This window comes from Rhamphochromis sp. 'chilingali' (genome assembly GCF_963969265.1).
Source record: "Rhamphochromis sp. 'chilingali' genome assembly, chromosome: 1".
Classification (NCBI taxonomy): Eukaryota; Metazoa; Chordata; class Actinopteri; order Cichliformes; family Cichlidae; genus Rhamphochromis; species Rhamphochromis sp. 'chilingali'.
In genome coordinates, this window is record NC_137929.1 from 69,018,462 (window position 1) to 69,039,884 (window position 21,423).

The 21,423-nt window shown below is 40.4% G+C and overlaps 2 protein-coding genes across 4 annotated transcripts in view; one reads left to right on the top strand and one right to left on the bottom strand.

The window, feature by feature from the left end:
* Positions 1–3,881: 3,881 nt before the first annotated feature.
* LOC308396010 (protein NLRC3-like) lies at positions 3,882–15,760 on the bottom strand. The gene is made up of 10 exons (XM_080881069.1): positions 14,994–15,760; positions 14,808–14,909; positions 13,264–13,380; positions 12,224–12,302; positions 11,161–11,386; positions 9,227–11,024; positions 8,673–8,846; positions 6,966–7,139; positions 5,516–5,562; positions 3,882–5,355 (listed from the first exon to the last, which is right to left on the bottom strand). Exons 1-10 carry the CDS (start codon positions 15,080–15,082, stop codon positions 4,826–4,828), a joined length of 3,336 nt encoding a protein of 1,111 aa, XP_080737195.1. The 5' UTR covers positions 15,083–15,760; the 3' UTR covers positions 3,882–4,825.
* The window catches only part of LOC308396591 (uncharacterized protein), a 40,236-nt gene continuing 24,399 nt past the window's right edge, over positions 5,587–21,423 (top strand). The window contains exons 1-5 of one of the 3 annotated variants that reach the window (XM_080882033.1): positions 5,587–6,510; positions 9,060–9,182; positions 9,565–9,647; positions 9,730–9,825; positions 20,517–20,647. The gene's annotated coding sequence lies outside the window, so the exon portion shown is untranslated. Of the gene's footprint in view, positions 6,511–9,059; positions 9,183–9,564; positions 9,648–9,729; positions 9,826–9,912; positions 10,042–20,516; positions 20,648–21,423 lie in introns of those variants that run through there. The other 2 variants (XR_013971594.1, XR_013971595.1) reach the window with 2 other exon arrangements.

The window sequence follows — 21,423 nt, forward strand, 5'->3', positions numbered from 1 at the left end:
ATTCTGATGGCTATAGATCCAAACGGGACAAAAAAAAAAAAAGGGAGTTTTTCCTTCCCACTGTTGCCAAAGTGCTTGCTCATAGGGGGTCATATGATTGTTGGGATTTTCTTTGTATCTATGAAGCGCCTTGAGGCGACTTTTGTTGTGATTTGGCGCTATATAAATAAAATTGAATTGAATTAAATAAGTTGTCCTAACGGTCATCTTAAGTAAGCTTTACTTTTTTGAGGCAACGAGTTTAAATAAATAAATAAATAAATGAATAAATAAATAAATAAATTTTTATTTATATAGCACCTTTCAAGACAGAATCACAAAGTGCTGCACATAAGATTACAAGTCACAAAAAGATTTAAAAAGAGAAAATAAAATCAGGATCTCCAAAAAACTCGCTGAAAAGCCTTCAACTAATCCAAAACGCTGCAGCAAGAGTCCTGACAGGGACTAGAAAGAGAGAGCATATTTCTCCTGTTTTGGCTTCCCTTCATTGACTTCCTGTTAAATCCAGAATTGAATTCAAAATCCTGCTCCTCACATACAAGGTCTTAAATAATCAGGCCCCATCTTATCTTAATGACCTTGTAGTACCATATCACCCTATTAGAGCACTTCGCTCTCGCTCTGCAGGCCTACTTGTTGTTCCTAGAGTATTTAAAAGTAGAATGGGAGGGAGAGCCTTCAGTTTTCAGGCCCCTCTTCTGTGGAACCAGCTTCCAGTTTGGATTCGGGAGACAGACACTATCTCTACTTTCAAGATTAGGCTTCAAACTTTCCTTTTTGCTAAAGCATATAGTTAGGGCTGGACCAGGTGACCCTGAATCCTCCCTTAGTTATGCTGCAATAGACGTAGGCTGCCGGGGGATTCCCATGATGCATTGAGTTTTTCCTTTCCAGTCACCTTTCTCACTCACTATGTATTAATAGACCTCTCTGCATTGAATCATATCTGTTATTAACCTCTGTCTCTCTTCCACAGCATGTCTTTATCCTGTCTTCCTTCTCTCACCCCAACCGGTCACAGCAGATGGCCCCGCCCCTCCCTGAGCCTGGTTCTGCCGAAGGTTTCTTCCTGTTAAAAGGGAGTTTTTCCTTCCCACTGTCGCCAAAGTGCTTGCTCATAGGGGGTCATATGATTGTTGGGTTTTTCTCTGTATCTATGAAGCGCCTTGAGGCGACTTTTGTTGTGATTTGGCGCTATATAAATAAAATTGAATTGAATTGAATTGAATTAGTTTCTGGTTTCCTTATCTGGCAAAGGATCTTCACTCCCGGGTAGGGATGGGTATCGTTTGGGTTTTATCTGATACCGGTGCCAAACCGGTACTTTTGAAACGGTGCTGGTGCTTAAATGGTGCTCAAACCGGTGCTTAAAGAATGGAGAACACAAAATTGGTCCACAAACCTCCCATGTTCAGCTGTTTTTTTGTAAAAAGATAACAATGTTAGCCTTTTCTGCAGCTATGGGGCATATATGGGATCACTCTTGGCTGGAAGCAGTGCTTAAACATTGGAAAAAAACACAAACTTTGTCCAAAAACCTCTCATGTTCAGCTGTTTTCCACTTTTTCTTTGGTCATTTTAGCCTTTTTGGCCAGGGTGAAGGGAGTATCTGCCATCAAACAAGAAGACAGCCGCATGTAGCTATGATGGTGTTTGCTAGTTCACCTTACATGCATTAATGTAATAACGTGGTTAGCCTACTCAACGTAAATTACACACGAACAACATTAAGCTACTCACGCAGAGAAGAACGGCTGCTACTGCCATCATCATCCTCATCATTTCTGCTACACTGGCAGGGCTAGGGGCCAGGACTCTCCTCTTTGGGTTTTTGGGGGATGCTCCGGGCCCGATAACAGGCAACCCACCCGCAGTAGATGTGCTCGGTGTGAGGTCTCGCAGCAAGCTATCAAATACGGCGCATTTCTCGGCTTTAAAAAAACCCCAAAAAAGACGCTACGCGTCGCCAGGTGTTTCATCGGATTTGAGGTGTTACCTCCTTTGACAGTATCACAGTATCAGCTTAAAGCACTTGTTGCAGGCTGCTGAGTTTGCATCTTTTGCTGTGAAGTACAGCCAGACTTTTGACCGCTTCGCCTTGGGCATTTTTAATCTGTAGCTCTACGTACCTGGTTCAAGGTTCAGGTTCAAGGTTCTTTATTTGTCACATGCATAGTTATACAAGTATAACACACAGTGAAATGTAGCCTGACACGCTCCTCGACATGTGCAAAAATTTTTTGGGGGGGGGGGTGTAGAGGAAGAACATTATATATATATATATATAGTATATACACTGGGTGAATGTGCAGTAGTAGCAGCAAGCAGGTGAATTCTGTACATTAATATGAATAGACATCTGACTATTTTACAGGATAGACAATATAAACATATTTAAAATTAAAGGAATTTGAAATGTACATTGTGCCTTGGTTTAGAGTGTCTGGAAGAGAGTCCTGTCTCAGTCAATTATAGATGATGTGAGAGGGCGGGTGTGTGTGTTTAGGGCCCGGATGGCTTGGGGATAGAAGCTCCTCTTGAGTCTCTCTGTCCTTGCCCGGAAGATGCGGAACCTTCTACCAGATTGCAGAAGTTGGAACCTGGACCCGCCTACTATCCTTGGAAACGTGAAATGATTGGCTAGAATCTAAAGTATATCACAGCTCAGGAAAAAAAAAAGCACCGAAATAAAGCACCGAAATGTGCGCTGCTTTTCGGTCTGGTTACTACCGTTTATGTCAGAACCGGTGCCATCATGGCACCGGACACTGGTACCCATCCCTACTCCCGGGCATTTAGGGGCTCACCGATGCTTGTGTATGGTGAGCCATTAAAGAGGTTAAGCCACATACGGGTGTGGGGAGATTACCTTTGGATAACTAAGAAATGTGGTTAAACAGTTGTAAGCATGTATTGTGTGGCAAGAAGTCACATATACAGAGACACACACCCACACACACAGTGCTTTAACCTTTTATGACCATATGGGTTTTACAGTGGGTGGTGCTTGTGTAAACTGTAACTGCATTCAAAAGAAGGACTGTGAACGGAGGCCGGGGTCGGAGTTGGCTGAAAACAGGTGGAGCGTTTAGCTCCAAGAGCCTGGTTCCGATTGGCTTCCCTTGCGCCACAAGTTAAAAACCGGTTTAGCTGTTTGTCTTGCTTTGTTGACAGGTGAAAAATCTCTGAACCAGCGTGGCCTGTGTTATGAGTTCAAAATTGGGGATGGAGACAAGAGGAAAAACCACAATAACAACACTGGTCTGGCCGGGTTAAGTCAAACGATGATTTTAATAGTCACACGCGTGGGAGATGGACTCTGTATGCAGACAGCCTCAGATCTCAAAATGGTGGAGCATTGATCAAACTCTTATAGCCTCTGGTGCCTCCACCTTATCATAAAAGCCTAAACATTCACATGCTTTTCTCTCACATGGCGCCTAAGCTACGAACTTGGCTCCCCGTTTATCTGCTCCTGCTGAGATGGGGCAGAAAACTCCAGCATGTTCCGTTCTCTTCTAATCAGACAAATAAGGCGATGACTTTCTGCAACCAGTATTTCTTATAACATCATAAAACAATATCATTCATCCACAATAAATCAGCAGTCTAATGTAATGCAAATCAGTTTAACTAATGCAATAGTTATCAGCTTCTTCTAATTCAGGAGAATAATGCAAACTAAGACTACATAATAATTCACAATCTTTAATTAGGGGTCTAACATGGCATAAAATAATATTATAATTTAACACCTGCAAGCGCAGACCCAACATCTACCGTGATGGAGTCTACTCCCCGCTGCTGTGTCAATTATTGTAAATTGAAATGTTATCAGGAAATGATCAGACAAGAGAGGGTTTTCAGGAAACACTCCCAAGTGTTCAGTTTTAAATGGTAATGTAGCCTTTAATATTTATTAGATAAGCCACATGCATTATGATCCCTCAGTACAATCCAATATTTTCAGCTGGCTGAAACATTTTCAAATAATGAGCTTCCAATGATGAGTGAAACAGTAAGAGCACGTGGAGAGTGTTAAATATCAACACTTCAACACTTTTTGATTCCTCATAGGCATCCAATGGAAGACAAAACACTACTCAGTAGACCATTTCACATTTTATTCTCTTACACAATTACTTCTAGAAGGAAGATGCATCCTCCATGACACATTGCCGCGGATCTCAAAAGGGTGGTGTGCCCCTAACGGTTATATTACCAGCTCTCTCATTCTAGCCTAAACAACAGTGTTTCAGTAACTTTCCACTAGAAGATGGTCCCCTGTTATCTGCTTTTCCCAGGCAAGCGTGGGCAAGAGTCTACAGCATTCTAACCCCCAAGGACACGTAGTCTAATGCCTTTATTTCCCAGGGCCGTGTCTACTTAATACTACACTATACAGTTATATGGCATTTTAGTTAATTCAAATCATGGAATTGCGGCACTTCAAATAATTCCATCCCAACAAGAGTTTGGAAAAATCCCATTAAGAAAGAGAAATCAAACCTTTGGATTCATTTTAATGAGCTCAGACTTGTTGAAAATGCAGAGGAGCTGGTTGTGAACTGAGCTTCAGAGAAACACAACGTACTGATACTCACTGTGAAGCTTTGAGTGGAAAAAGACAGAAAAAACAGCATGTGGAGCCTGGAATAACGGGAGCTTCCATCTTTAAAGGACTGAAGAGGAAGAAGTTTACAAGAACAGTTTAAAACATCAACTGATTGAATCCATGAATCTGAAAACGTGTTTCTGAGTGAAAGAGAGACATGTACAGTCAGAGTGTTTATCTAACAGGAGGACACTCTTTACATTCAATTCAGCACAGACTCACTGAGGCACCAGGAAACCAGAGGTTAAATCCAGGATAAAGAGTTTCAGTGAATGTGGTTTTCAGGGTGTGCAGATGGATCAGAGTGTCAGAGGAGACTCTGTAGAAGGACAGAGTGCCAGCAGGACAGTCCACATACACTGCTACTCTGTTAGAGACAGAGGAGGAGGAGTTGATGGATATTCCTTTGTTGTTGTGCCTGACAGAATCAGGACCATCATTAGTGCAGTACAGACACCAGGACTGATCATTCCATCCAAAGATACACGCTTTACTGTTTCCTTTCCTTCTGACTCTTCTGTAAGTGACTGATATGAGAACCGTTCCTTTCCACTCGACCTCCCAGTAACAGCGACCAGTCAGACCATTTCTACACAGCAGCTGAGTAAGTCGATCAAATCTGTCTGGATGATCAGGATATGATTGAACCTCCTCCACATGTGTCATCTTCCTGTTGTTGTCAGACAGTTGGAGCTTTGTGTGAACTGTGTCTGTGTCGATTGTGAGTTTGCAGGAATCTGATGAGAGAACAAACACAATCCAGCTGCAGTTATTGATCCATCATCTGTTCATTGATTGACACTTTGATGATGACTCCTGACATCAGAGATGTGAATGATGAAGATGGTTGAATGTGTGCTGCTTTGTTTTCATGAATCCCATTAAAAACACACTTACACTTCCTCAGACCTGGTGTCAGCCATTGGACTCCAGCAGGCTCCACCCTGAAAGGAGGAGGGGGGGGGGGGGGGGGGGGGTGTCAGACCAGCACAGTCTTAGCATGCACACATGGCTATTACATGGCTCTCATACACATACTATTACACACTAACAAAAGGAACAGTACAACATTTTTACATCATACATACATCATAATCCTTTGTCTCACTTTACTGATTACCTACAGAAAGTTACTCCTTCAGTCAGCAAGGAATAATCTACATTGCGCATGAGCATCACTTTTTAGATAAATGTGGGACTTACTGGTCCTTCCGGGAAACTTTTGCAGAGCTCTGTGAGAGAGGTTCCTTTAAAATCAACTGATTCATATTTTCGTAGATCACATTACAGAGTTATCTTATAATATCAGTTTCTCAACATAATACTCCATACTTTATATTCAGTATAAACCCATGGAATTCACCCATCTAAATCATCGAATTCAGGTGTTCCAATAACATTCATTGCCACAGGTGTTTAAAATAAAGTACCTAAGGGAAGCATGCATGTTAGAATAGTTGAAAAATCTAGTATCATTGTAAATGTGGTATCTTTATAGAATGTTCAAAAAGTCCAGGAAAAAAAAGAAGAAGCTTAAAATAAAGATGGAAGCATTAGGGAATTTGTGTGAGGTTGTATTTCAGGATTGGGCTCAAGCTCTTGGTATCGCCAAAATTAGCACTTTATGCTTCAGTATGCTAAGACATTTTGGACAATTTATGACCGGCCTTAAAGGGTTAATATGCCAGGCAGGGAGTGTCATGGAACAGACATATTATAGTTATTTAAGAAGTGTTACTACCACCTAGTGGTAACTAAGCAGAATGTCTTTTTTGTAGAGGAAGTGGTCTACAGGAAGTAGTGTGCTCTTTAGCTGCTACAGTAAAAACATTTGTAATCTGATGGCAATCTCTGCAATCCTGCTGTTAAAGTCCACAATATCGGCTTCATCCGTAAGTTCCTATACATTTAATGTGTATTAGTAAGTTTTGACACTATTTTGAGTTAAATCACATGGAGGCAGGTAGATGCTTGTATTTTTTTCAGCAGATGCTTAATTTGTGGTCATGTATCTTTCATTGGAGCAATATTAGAGAATTTATTTTCATCATTAAATCCTTCCAAACACAACAAGCAGCCTGTTTCTTGGAGGATGAAGTGCTGGGAATAAAGAATGTTAAGCTAGCTGTATAGCTGAAATTACATTGCCTGCAACAAACTTTAGTGAGGGCAGCATAGAGCTATAGCCAGTTAAAATTATTGTTCCTGGGCAAGTTCTTGGTGTCCCAATTTGTAAGTATCTCTCAATTTTCTTGACAAAATGGACTAATGTTTCTTTTGTGAGCATAGGAAAAATGGAAAGAAATGTTCCCAGCTCCTCCTCTTCTATTAGACATTCTCCTCATACCTGAGAGTGTCTAGTCCCCAGGATGGATCCATCAATCCTGCCGACAGCAGTTTTATTCCTGAGTCTCCAGGTTGATTGTAGCTCAGATCTAGCTCTTTCAGATGAGAGGGATTGGAACTCAGAGCTAAAGCCAGAGAAGTACAGCCTTCCTCTGTGATCAGACAGCCTGACAGACTGAAAATACACCAAACAACAATTCATCAATAGACAGCTCTCTTATGTACTTCATTTTTTTTCTCATTTTCTTCAGTTGTCTTTTTCTTTATTTATAGTGAGACAACTACAACTATAATATTTGTTGTCTCTCTCTCTTTTTTTTTTTTTTTTAATAATCCACATCTACTTTTGAAAACTCTAGGAACTATATGTAGTTCGTGCATAACTGTACATTTCTGTATCAAATTGATATCAAGGAAACAAAGGGCTTGTTTTTTTCTAAAAATCATACCAATAACAATACAGATGCCTTTAACTAATGAGTGCAGTTCATAGATCAATCTGGCCTAATATTAGGAACACCTACACATATATTCTGTATGTATATTCTCTGATATGCTTCTTTAGGCAGTTAGCTAATCATCAGGTAAGGCCTTATTGCTTTGTATTTCAGGGATGTCTTTGCTGCAGTTCTGATAGTTGACAAACTTTCCTTTATGGTTCATCTTGGCCTCTATACCCCTTCATGGAGGGTAATTCTCCTTGTGGATGTTTGTCTTGTAGCCAAAAATTTCAAGGATCACTGTTGATATGGTGTAGATCTGTTGATTGGTTTTTAGTGTTGGCCGTAGTAGAGATTGTCGATTAAGATGCACTCACATTTTCTAGTAAACTTTCTACTCCAGTCCAGGTTTTCAGCAAATGATTCCTTCAGATTGTCTGTGCGCAGAGTAAACAGACTAAACTAATTTAATACTGGATGCTTGTTATCTTTGGGTCTGAGTCGGCACTGTATTAACAACAGACTTGATTTCTTCTTGAAAATTATTGCATGGGTCCACAACCACATCAGGACAGTGCCACCTGAGATTTCTGCAGATTCTTGGAAATTTTTTCACTAGAATTAAAAAAAAAAAAAAAAAAAAAAAAAGTCTTCCCAACTTCATTTGTTCCATAATTTGTAGACACAGTCTTGTTGATTTTTGTATCTGGACATAGCATTTTCAGTCGATGTCACTCATCCAAGTTTTTTAGTCTCCCTAACTTTATAAGTAGTACATTTGCAGAATTACTGTTTGACAAGTTAACTCTTTTGGCTGGATCACTAATCAAGACTCTACTTGTGTTTTAGAGCCCAAAATACCAAGTGACCTCAGGAAAAATCACTGACAAATGTGTCTCAGCATCTCTGTGGATGTATATACAATATACTTTTTATTTTGGCAATCTAGTTAAATGCCAAATGTTGCTTTCTCCTATTTTTCTACAGTCCTATCTCAGCCCTGACTTTAAGGTTCATAACAATAAAAGGAAACTAAAATGCTTTGAACACAAATGGCCCTCAATCTCTGAATGATCATTGCCTAAGTAATTTTTACAAACAAATCTAAAACAGAATTTGCACATCAAACATTTTTAGATAGCAAATAAGAATCTCATCATGCATGTAACATGTCAAAATGTAATTTTACATTTTTCTAAAGTTCAGCTGTATATAATAATTATCCAGAAATTCTGACTTTTTGAATTAAAGTGGAAAAGTTTGCTTACCTGAGAGTTTCCAGTGTACAACACAGACTCTGCAGTCCTGTAGAGAGCATCTTCACTCCTGAGTCGTGCAAGTTGTTGTTACTCAGATCCAGCTCTCTCAGATTAGAGGACTGTGAGCTGAGAACAGAGGTCAGAGCTTCACAGCTTCTCTCTGAGAGGTTACAGCCACCAAGTCTGAAACACAATAACATTTCTGACAAAAAAATCCACAATGGTTTACCTAAAACCTATTGTTGTCATCTGAGACTGAAGATGTCACTTGAATGACAAAACGTCCCTCCCAGTGAGACTATTACGTCCATATGAACAGAATCAACTTTACTTTAAGATTAATTCAGTAGTTGAGTATGAATAATTGTCTGTTTCTCTTTGTTAATCCTGCATTAGATTGGTGAAAAGCCCAAGGTATACCCTGACTCCCACCGTTAAGGGTGATTGGATAGGCTCCAGCACTTCCACCCACTCTACACCTCCTGACCCGATAAGTAGGAGAAAATGGATGGATTCTCCGTTAAGTATTTTGAAAATGAAGGGATGAGCACAAATTTACTTACAGTGCTGTATTTGAGTTTTTGACCACTGGCAGCAGCCTCAGAAAAGCCTCCTCTGAAGCTGAGTAATTCTTCAGGTCAAACACTTCCAGATCTTTTTCTGATGACAGTAAGATGAAGGCAAGAGCTGACCACTGAGCAGGAGACAGTTCATTTGTGGACAGACTTCCTGAACTTGTGTACTGTTGGATCTCTTCCACTAGAGAAAGATCATTCAGTTCATTGAGACAGTGGAACAGATTGATGCTTTTCTCTGCAGACAGATTCTCACTGAGCTTCTTCTTGATGTACTGAACTGTTTCGGGATTGGTCAATGAGCTACTTCTTGTCTGTGTCAGCAGACCTTGTAGGAGAACCTGATTGGTCTGCAGTGAAAGACCAAGGAGGAAGCGGAGGAACAAGTCCAGGTGTCCATTTCGACTCTGTAAGGTTTTGTTCAAAGCACTCTGGTAGAAGAATGTAGGATCTATTGTTTTAAATTTCTGGGAACTTTTTTGTTCTTCCAGCAGATTGAGTCCAGAGCTGCTGAAGGTCAGATGGACATGGAGAGCAGCCAGAAACTCCTGAACACTCAGATGGATGAAGCAGAACACCTTGTCCTGGTACAGTCCTCTCTCCTCTTTAAAGATCTGTGTGAACACTCCTGAGTACACTGAGGCTGCTCTGATATCGATGCCACACTCTGTCAGGTCTGATTCATAGAAGACCAGGTTTCCTTTCTGCAGCTGATCAAAGGCCAGTTTTCCCAGAGACTCAATCATCTTCCTGCTCTCTGGACTCCAGTGTGGATCTGTCTCAGCTCCTCCATCATACTTGACCTTCTTCACTTTGGCCTGAACTACCAGGAAGTGGATGTACATCTCAGTCAGGGTCTTGGGCAGTGGTCCTCCCTCTCTGGTTTTCAGCACATCCTCCAGAACTGTAGCAGTGATCCAGCAGAAGACTGGGATGTGGCACATGATGTGGAGGCTTCGTGATGTCTTGATGTGGGAGAGGATTCTGTGGGCTTGCTTTTTATCCCTAAATCTCTTCCTGAAGTACTGCTCCTTCTGTGGGTCAGTGAATCCTCTGACCTCTGTCACCATGTCAAAACATCCAGGAGGGATCTGATTGGCCGCTGCAGGTCGTGTGGTTATCCAGAGGCGAGCAGAGGGAAGCAGTTTCCCCCTGATGAGATTTATCAGCAGCGCATCCACTGAGGTGGACTTTCTAGGGTCAGTTAGGATTGTAGTTTGGTGGAAGTCCAGAGGAAGTCTACACTCATCCAGACCATCAAAGATGAACACAACCTGGAAGTCTTCAAAGCTGCAGATTCCTGCTTCTTTGGTTTCTTTAAAGAAGTAATGAACAAGTCCCACCAAGCTGAACTTTTCCTCTTTCAGCACATTCAGCTCTCTGAAGGTGAATGGAAATATGAACTGGACGTCCTGGTTGGCTTTGTCTTCAGCCCAGTCGAGGGAGTATTTCTGTGTTAAAACTGTTTTCCCAATGCCAGCCACTCCCTTTGTCAGCACTGTTCTGATTGGTTCATCTTTTTCATGTGAGCCTTTAAATATGTCTTCATGTCTGATTGTAGACTCCAGATTGTCTAGCTTCTTAGATGCTGTTTCAATCTGTCTGACCTCATGTTCATCATTGACCTCTGCAGTCCCTCCCTCTGTGATGTAGAGCTCTGTGTAGATCTGATTCAGAAGGGTTGGGTTTCCTGCTTTAGCGATCCCCTCAAACACACACTGGAACTTCTCCTTCAAAGTAGATTTAAGTTGATGCTTAGTCCACTCAGCGTTCCTAATTAAAGTTCCTAAATGAGTCAATAGACAAAAATATCAATAGGAATTATTATATGCACATATTTTGAATATATATGTGTATTTATTGAATCAATACTAGAACCCCAGTTTATCTAGCAGCTTAAATCATTTGAGAAATCCTCTTACTGCTCTGCACTTCATCAGCCAACTCCTCCTGCTTCATTCTCCTCAGGAAGTTCAGTATGATGTTTACTAATGATTCTCTACTGTCCTTATGGCATTCTTCCTCACCCTTGAATGCCTGGTTATTCTCCGTTTGACTCTGTGAGCATTCTGCGTAATCTGGATTCAGAACCTTCTGTATCTTTTTAAGTTCTTCTTTTACAAAAGTGATCATTTTGTCTTCCAAGACCTGCAATGGAATACTTCATGAATGAGGGTGGGGAGGTGGGCCATAGATACTGAGAGACAACAGAGCAAAATGCAAGTGACAAGAGGTGGAACAGAGACACGAAGTATTTGTATAAATGAGAGTGCAGAGAGAAGCTTAGAAAAGAGAAGCATCATCAGAAGTTTCTCAGCTTAAGCTCACCACTGACCGTAACTACAAGGACAAATGAAAGTTGGAAGCCTTAAAAGACAGGTGTCTTTCTATTGAAACCAAACTGGTCTCTGATTTAACAGGAGAGGATCTTCAGAATTATTCATCTCATTCTACTGTTAGAAACCTTAGGAACCAAAAGTAAACCTGCAGTTTGCGAGTGAATTGGTTGATATAATAAGGAAATATGAGCTCTTAAATGAAAGATATGATATTCAGCTAATGTCAAGGTTATGTGACATCTCACCTCTGCCACATGTTAATTACACCCTGATGCAACCACTGGGTTGAACATTTTTGCAACCTCTGTTTTACAACCAATTGTTCACAGTAAAGGCTAAATTCATAGAAAGCAATTCAATTATGTGTAATATCCAGAGTCCTAATGAAATCCAAACCTTGACTTCTTTTAAAAACTTGATGAAGACATTTCATGAAACACCAAGGAATATTTTTTCTATAATTCTTACTAATTAGCTAGAAAGAAGCTAATTTTTAGCTAATAGTTTACTGGGCCCTACAAACAGAGCCAGCATTTGACATGTATTTGCATGACATAATTATGTCATGCAGTTTAGAGGAGGCAGAGGTCTGTCAAATACCCCTGCCTCCTCATCCAACAAAAATAGTTGTTGTATATGTACAGACCATAAATATGGAGTCCAGCTGTGTTTGATGCTGCTGGGCAGCCTGACCACTGGGAAGCTCTGAGCTCTCCTGGTCCACTCTGTGGAGGCATCATGAAGATCAAGAATAATAATAAACATAACCAATTAGTCAAGATGCTGGTCCTTGACATAAAAAAAAAAAAAAAAAATAATAATAATAATAATAATAGTAACAAAAAAGCAATAATTTCTAAAGTGTGTCTATGCTAATGCTAGGGCAGTTCTCACAAGATATCAGAATCTATATTGTTGGGGCAAAGAACTGCTGGGTTTTAAATAGAGAGCCATCTGTACAAATGTCCAGATTATCCATCCATCCATCCATTTTCTTCTGCTTAGGGGTCATGTGGGACTGTAGCCTTTTCCAGCTACCATAGAGGCAGGCTGCACCCTCGACAGGTCGCCAATTTGTTGCTGGGCTAACACCATTCACAGACAACCATTCACATTCAGACCTATGGGCAATTTAGATTGACCAATTTACCTAACACCACTAACTGAACTCACCCAAACATGGGGAGAACATGTAAACTCCACATAGAAAGACCCTGGCTAGGTGGTGGAATAAAACTCAGGACCAACATCCAGAGTAATACAAAAGTAATACAAACTATAACATTTTCATCTTTGTAGAATTTGTTATACTTATGTGGTGACAGTGTAAAGATACCCTCCACTTTTGAAATTTCAGCCGTTTTAACATTGTTCTTTATGTGAGGCTTGGATGGAGGAGGTTTTGCTTTGATGCCATTTGTGAGAGAACTGTCAATCCCGTCTCAATGAGAATGAAACTGGATGATAGAGGACTACAACAACTACATTTTTTTCTTCGCTAAAGAAACGCCTCCTCCCACATGCATTCTTTAAACTCTAACTGCTGTGTTCGTGGAAACACTCCAACACACACTGCTTCACATATGAAAATAGAAATGTGTGTGAAAAAGAGCTGAGTTGACATTGATCATGGTGGAGGATTTATTCATAAACACTGAGTCACAACAACATTTAGACACACATTACCTCTCTGCAGGAGGACAGAGGCCTGATTTAAATGTTTCAATATAATGCTTTGATTGGTCACTCTTGAAGGACACACAGCTGGTGCCAGGTTCATGGGGATCAGATATCAGATTGATCCTGATAGGAAAAAAGAAAAAAATACTTTAAGTTTATTTCCTTGATTTAAAAATCCAAATAGTTTAATAAAATCTATAAATAAATGTAAAAAAAAAAAAAAAAAAAAAAACCAAACAAACCAAATTATCCAGCCATTCTCTTCCTGTCGTTAGTTTTCCATTTTGTTCATATTCTTCTGCAACACTTGAATATTTCTAAATGTCAGCATTAAACTGGGCATGAAACACTGCATACATAAAGGCCAATTTAGACCATGGAGCCCTAACACTGTCTGTGAAGCTGGATTTAAGAAATAAGCGTTTCCTCTACAGACATGCTGATAGATATCAGGACTAGTACTTTGGTGAAAAACTGAGTTAGCTTTGTGCGTTTATGTTGTAAACTGCTTGGATGTGCTTTGTAAAAAGATGTTTTGTTGCATAAAATTTGGGATGATCACATGCTATGGACATCTGCTCTGATATCTATCTGCATCACATCTTGAGGAACCATGAAATACTGATGGGAAGTGGGCTACTGGAATAACAAAGGATGAGATTACGGAATATTGGAATGCGCATATAATTCTAGCAAATAGCTCCACCACTCAGGCTAGAGACAGAATGATACTGGATGAGCATATCAGAGAAGGATGCAACCCATAACAAAAAAGGTCAGCTGCTAGTGGATCTAAGAGCAAAACACAGCAACTTTCCTGAACAAGATCCATTGACCATTAAAGTGGCGGAAATCCATGAAAAAGTATCCAGTATGAAGAGTTGGACAGCACCAGGTCCTGACATGATTCACACCTACTGGTTGAAGCTGACTAAACTCCATGAGCTGCACAAACAAACCTGATGCTAATTAACGAGAGCCACGCAGAGTGGCTAAATGAAGGCTGGACAGTTCCAATCGCCAAGGATACCCAGAAGGGACCAATCACAACTATTGACCAATGACCTGCCTCAGCACACCATGGAAGCTTCGGTGAAGCTTGTTGGGCTTGAACCAAGTGTCGCAGCGGCTAAGATGAAACGAAACATGGCTCAATACACGAGGGGGAGAAAGAAATTTCAATTCAATTTCAATTTTAGTTGTACAGTGCCAAATCACAACAACAGTCGCCTCAAGGCACTTTATATTGTAAGGTAGACCTTACAATAATACATACAGAAAGTAATTGGCAGAAATACCTGAGGGGCAAAACACCAGCAAATGGGAATTTACGAAAGAGACGGTCTGTCCCCACTGCGATTCTGCATAGGTCTGAACCCCATCAGCCAGATTCAAGACAAGCAATGGGGAAAACTGCAAGAGCACCTACGTCCTGTTGCTCTTTAACATACAGTTTAAATGGGATTGAGGGAATGATGTGTTTGCACTGCAGTTTATATCCAGCAACATCAAGCAGTTATATAAAAGAGTTCATGTTACTAACAGCTCACCTCTCTGCAGCAGACAGATGCTGGGATTTAAATTCAATGATGAAATGTTTAGACCCATCACTCTGTAAGGACACAGAGCTGGGTGGAGGTCCAGGCTGGTCCCTGTGAATAATGATGGAGCAGTGATGTGAGTGCTGAGCTGTGACATGGAGAAGAGTCATGGACAGTTAGAGATGGTCATCTCACCTCTGAGCTTTGGTCTGGCTCTCATGTTCCCCACACAGAGTGCTTTTAGAGGGAGGGACTCCCTCCTCTCTGTCCTCACACTGATCCATGCTGCTGAAATCACATCAGCTCACACACACACACACTTTCTACCTTCACCTGCGGAGGAAACACAAATTATTCATCCATACATTCTCTCTTTGTTGAACTTTTTTAGTAGTGGCATCAACATGAGATTCAAAACACAGTTTATGGTCAAGTACCACACCTAGATATTTATAACTCTCAACAATCCCAACATCGGCAGTTTTAATGATAGTGGGTGATGAGCTATAAGAGGACTTCCTAAAATCTATAATCATGTCTTTAGTTTTTGACACATTAAGTGAGAGGAAGGACTCATCACACCAATTCACAAAATCATCTACAACCTGTCCATGGCCTGACTCGTCCCCCACTAGAAGACTGACGATCACTGTGTCGTCAGCAAACTTCAGGATGTGTCTGTTTGTGAGATTGCTGCGACACTCATTTGTGTACAGAATGAACAGAAGGGGGGAGAGGCAGCAACCCTGGGGTGATCCAGTAGAGGAGGAGAGCACATCAGAAAAGACACGATTCACCCTCACACATTGTGACCTATTAGTCAGAAAATCTGTCACCCAGCCGACCAGACTAGTGTCAAGCTTGAAATGATTGTAAAGCCTGTCAGCAAGTAAGAGGGGTTGAATTGTATTAAATGCAGATGAAAAGTCAGCAAATAATAATCTTGCATGGGTGTGGGGGGCCTCAAGAAGCTTATACAAGAGATGCAGGAGTGTGACAGCAGCGTCCTCCACACCTCTCCCTGCTCTATAAGCAAACTGGAAGGGGTCAAGATGGTGTTCAACCTGCATTAAAATCTCCTTCTTAATTATCTTCTCAAATGTCTTCATCACTAAAGAAGTCAGAGCCACAGGCCTAAAATCATTCAGTGCCTTAGGAGAACTGCCCTTAGCAACAGGAACAATGATCGCATGTTTCCAAATCTTAGGTACTGTCTGTAGCTCTAAAGAAAGTGAGAAGATATAGTGAAAAATCCCACTCAGCTGATCAGCACAAGTTCTCAGTACCTGTCCACAGATGTTGTCAGGTCCAGGACTCCTGCTTTTGGTGTATCTAAAAAGATTAGCTACCCCCCTCTCATCAATACAAATTGATGGGGGAGTGATAGTCTTTTCCCTCAGTGTGCTGGTCTGCCTAGAACAGTCAAAGTTCTCAAAACGAAGGTAAAAACTGTTAAGACTGTCTGCCAGATGTTTGTCAGAGGTAAACCCCTCTAAGGTAATGCTACTTTTACCTTTCATCTGTAGCCCTGCCATTGTTTTCATACCAAGCCAAGCTCTTTTGAGGTTGTTACTGCTGAGTTCTGCCTCAATCTTATTTCTGTACCTCATCTTGGCGATCTTTATTGCAGCCCTCACCTCTTTCCTCAATATTCTCATAGTGGGAACGTCTCCCTCGTTAAAAGCAATGTTCCTTTTAAGAATCAGATCCTTAATATCTTTAGAGAGCCACGGTTTGTTATCAGGGAAAATCTTAAATTCTCTGACTGGAACCACAGAATCTTTGCAAAAAGAGATGTAGCTACACACCACATCAGTGAGTGCATCCAAATCAGAAGTGCTCTCTTGAAACAAGGACCAGTCAGTGCAATCAAAACACCCCTGAAGGGCAACACAACTGTCTTTTGTCCAGACATTAGTCCGCTTCACACAGGCCTTCTCCCTCCTAATCACAGATCTGTAAGCAGGGAGGAGGTGAATAACATTGTGATCCGAAGAACCTAGCGCAGGTCCGGCCACAGACTTCTATGCCCCCTTAATTGGTCCATAACACAAATCCAGCATTTTGTTATGCCTTGTAGGACAAGTGACATATTGAAAGAAATTGTTCAGTGATTTCTTAAGGTTACAATTGTTAAAATCACCAAGAATAAAATTAGGAGCATCCGGTGAGAGAGTCTGCAGATTGTGTACCACTTTAAAAATGGCATCGGCAGCAACTTTAACGTCAGCCTTAGGATGAATGTAAACAACAGTGACAAAGATTTGAGGGAACTCCCTCGGTAAGTAAAAAGGCCTGACAGATACTGAAAGGAGCTCGATGTCAGGAAGACACAACCGCTCCCGCACAGTAAAATTATTACACCAGCCCTGGTTGATATACAAACAAACCCCTCCTCCGTGAGATTTGCGTGTTACTCCACAGTTTCGATCCAATCTGACAGGGGTCCCAAAGCCGCTGATTCGCAGTGAAGTGTCACTGTCCATATCGGTCAGCCATGTCTCGGTAAGCGCCATTAGACAAGCCTCCCTGTTTTCCCGTAGATGAAGCACATTTCCTTGCAATTCATCCATTTTGTTCCTAAGAGATTGGACATTGGCCAGAATCATAGAAGGCAGAGGAACACGATTCTTCCTCCGAAGTTTTCTTACACCCTGACGCACGCTGCCTTTTTTCCCGCGTTTTCTCAAGCGGCGGGGCTTTCCAAAATTAGTCTTTGACCGGGCAAATAAATCCTCACCAAGAATCACATCTGTCCGAGCATTAGAAGAGTCGTACATAGACAAACAGGACCACCGTAATCCAAGTAGTTCCTCGCGTGTATAAGTGATTGTCAGTGAGAGTGAATGACTCCAGGTGAATATCGCCAACAACAATAAAAACTAAAGGTGTAAAAGATCTCTATCTCGGCAAAAAGTTAAAACCACGGTTAAGAACAGAGTTAAAACAAAGTTAAAAACAAACAGAAAAAGAGAAAGAAAACGCCAATAAACACCTGCTGCAGGTCGCCACAAGAGCAGCACCCTTCTATAGATCTCTGACTCCAAGGAGCTTGTGTCAAGCTTCACTGTGAATGTAAATTTTGAAGCAGTTTGGTTGTACACTGATGAAAAAAAAACACATTTTCTCTCTCACACTGTCTGGCTGACACATGAACACTGAGACTGTGCAGCATCATTTGTCACATCTGCCCTGCAGCTAAACCAAACCAACATTAGTCATTTTATTTTAAAACAACCAACAGGAAATGGCAGCATACAGCTTTGTATCACTTCAAATAGAGAGATTTCCTTCTTAGAAATAAAAAGACAAAACAGTTTGATTTACAAATAAATTAATAAAACATCACTTGTTCATCAAATTGTTTGATTCCAGTCACTTAATAATCTATAATCATGTGGATGTGATTATAGATCATCAAACTAAAAAAAAATGTAACTGCATGCAGCATAGTTTTAGTTTGAAGCACACCTGAGCATTGAAAAGCATCATTATGTTATTTAACAGGACTGTATAAACATTAACACAGATCAGTGGTTTGTTTGATTTACGTCTTAATCCAAATCACACATAGTTGTTTTGAACATATTAAATAACAGTCTGACGTCCTGTTCTGCTCCATCACTTTCTGTGATGCCTTAAATCATCATTTGTGAACAAAGGAATGTTTAACTGAACATTTCCTCATGTCTGAGATGTTACAGTATGTAAGTAATTCAAACTTCATTCAAATCAATTTGTTCTGTTTTTATATGTGTTTTTATATGTTTCATGAAGAAGTCTATTTTAAAAGGAAAGGGTGAACAGTCTAGATTAGACTGGAAGAGTAATGAACTACCTACCTAGCATAGACAGAGAGTGCAAGAGTCTGAGGGCATCTGGTCTTATCCATGAAATAGAATTAACAAAGGGGCAGAAAACTCCTAACAACTTTTTTCTTCTTTGAAAACTTAATTTGAAATAGATTAAACACAAGTATTAGGGTTTGTTTCTGCACTTTACACATTCTTTCGTTATTGAGGGACAGATATAAACATATTTAACGCAATATTGCTGGCATTGTCCAACCAAATCCAGCACAACTAACTCAAATGATTTTAAGCGGGCCTTCATTGAGACTGAAAACATTTCAAAATGTTTAATAAAAAATCCAAAGACGTCAATGGAAGGCTATGCAAGAAACACAATAAACCACACACTGACCAACTAAAAATGATTAAAAGCATCAAACAGTAAAAGAAGAAAATTCCACTGATTAAGAAGACAAAGTACAAAATAAACATAAAACCTTAAGAGTCTGGCAGCAGGAGTCAAAGTGTTCATCACAACATAAAGACAAGGAAAACCTGAATGTCTGCTGCTTAAGAACAAACTGATTAAATCATCCCTGCACTTAGCTTGCTTCTTACTAATGAAAAAGTGATGGCAACAGCATGTTGAGTATTTATACTGCCACCCCCAATATTTAGCCACCATCTTCAATCCTCACTCTGAGACCTTGGTGACTTTAGGCCATCTTCACAGATGGAGGCAGTGCTAGCTACTCTATGGCTGTATCCCAATTCAGGTTCTGCAGCCTTAAAGTACGCAGCCTCAATGGTCCTCAAGGGCCGCGTACTCAAAGACCGCTAAGGCCGGAAGTGCGAGGCTTATAGGCTTGTGAAATGGGACGGTCTAGCCTCTATCGTGCTGCCCAGGTTGCCTAGCAACCATGATACTAACAGCTGGAAATGTTTCATACAGCTTTGTTTGACAGAAATGAAGGAAAACATATTTTGTTCATTTGTTTCTACATGAGCTTTGTGTGATTTAATAAGCATCTGAGGCTGAGACCACAGGACTGTAAAACATGATTTTTGGGCTTCATTTCTGTACTGAACAGTCATTTAAGACTAGCTAGTAAATAACAATTACTGATTAAAAATGAGAAATGCTATCCTTGCTAACTTTTGAGTATTGTGATGGACCGAGCAGTGAAGGAATGTCAGGCAGTGCAAAAAAAGTTTGTTTGTTGTTGTTTTTTTACCCCAAAACTATCTTTGTAAAATTGTATAGAGAATTCAAAAACTTGAGCCCATAAAAAGAGTTCAAAGTGACAGACCTCTTTGTTGCTAGAAAAGCTGGCAAGAAACAATACTACCAACTTAAACAAACTAACCTACCTAAATGAAAAAAAAAGGGAAATTTAGCTGACCAGCCAACAAAAACAAAAACAAAATACAGAAAGGTGTAGAACACACAAAAACCAACTAAAACTAACATAACAAATTCCATTCCCCCCATGATCCAGAATTGTCGTATGACCCAATTTGCAGGTCTCCATATAGGCTTTCTCCACCCATTTTCTACCGCTTGGCTAATCGACCAAGGGACTGGGAGCAGCTGCCACTGAAGTAACACGGAAAACAAAGAAAGATTAAATCATACATACATAACAGTGTAAACTAAAATGTGTGCACTTATTTCAGGATAGAGTATTATGTGATTGTATGAGTATATTAATACTAAACCAAAACCAGTTTTTTTATTAGCCTGTAAATTAAATTTATATTTAAAGAAAGGAAAATGTAAGTTTAGAGTTATGGTTAAGCCTCTATTGTAACACTGATGTTTCGTAGATATTAGCACTGTGTGGCTGGAACTGCAGCCATCACAAGTAGGTGCAATTATTCTAAAATTAACATTAAAAATGTTTTCAATTTAATTATTTAAATTTAGAACATCCGTGAGGTTCACCTGAGGGGGATATCTTTGGTTGCCAGTCTTGAAGAACACCAGCACTTATCCATAAATGAAAGATGGAGGATCTGGATACTTATTTTACACTTAATGGAGCGCTATAGAGAAAAGTGAGTATTTCTTGTACATAAACTGAATCAGTTATAAGCAGTGTTGGGACTAACACGTTATTAAGTAACGCGTTACAGTAACTACGTTATTATTGTGGTAACGAGCACGGTAACTAGTTATTATGCCAAAATCAGGAACGCGTTAATCGTTACTGGGATTTAGATAGGGTCGTTACTCGTTACTTCGTGTGGTGGCTATCGCGGAGCTTCCACAGATTCAGTAACATTAGCAAGTGGTGGAGGCCAGCAGGTGGATGAAGGAAAAGGGACGCAGAAGGAAAAGAGACCCGAGGCGGCCGCCGGTCCAAGTGTGAACTGAACTTCAGGTAAGAAGTTATGACCTGCAGTCTCTCTGGGTCAGATATAAACCAAGTTTAGGTGGAGTTTATTTTCGTTATTCTGACTTTTTCTGTACTGCGTGCTAGCTAGCATGACGGAGTTTCTATACAGCTGGGTGGGTGCTATGAAGTTAATGATGTTGAACTTTATTTTGTTCATAAGTTATTAGAGTTGCCAACCGTCCCGTCTGGTATTCAGAGAAAATATTACGCGTTTCTTATTGAGGTGAAAAGGAACAGTTTGTCCCGTAATTCAGCTACAATGAAAAAGACACAAAGCTGGAGTTATTCTGTGTCTTTGCTGCACAGCTGCCTCTTCTTCTCTCATTCTCCCCCCTCCCTCTCCCGTTTCTACTTCAATCATGAAAACTGATCAATGATCAGCTGATCGGCTCTCTTGTTTGTTTATCGCCCACTTTGCGCCGAAAGAGGAAACCA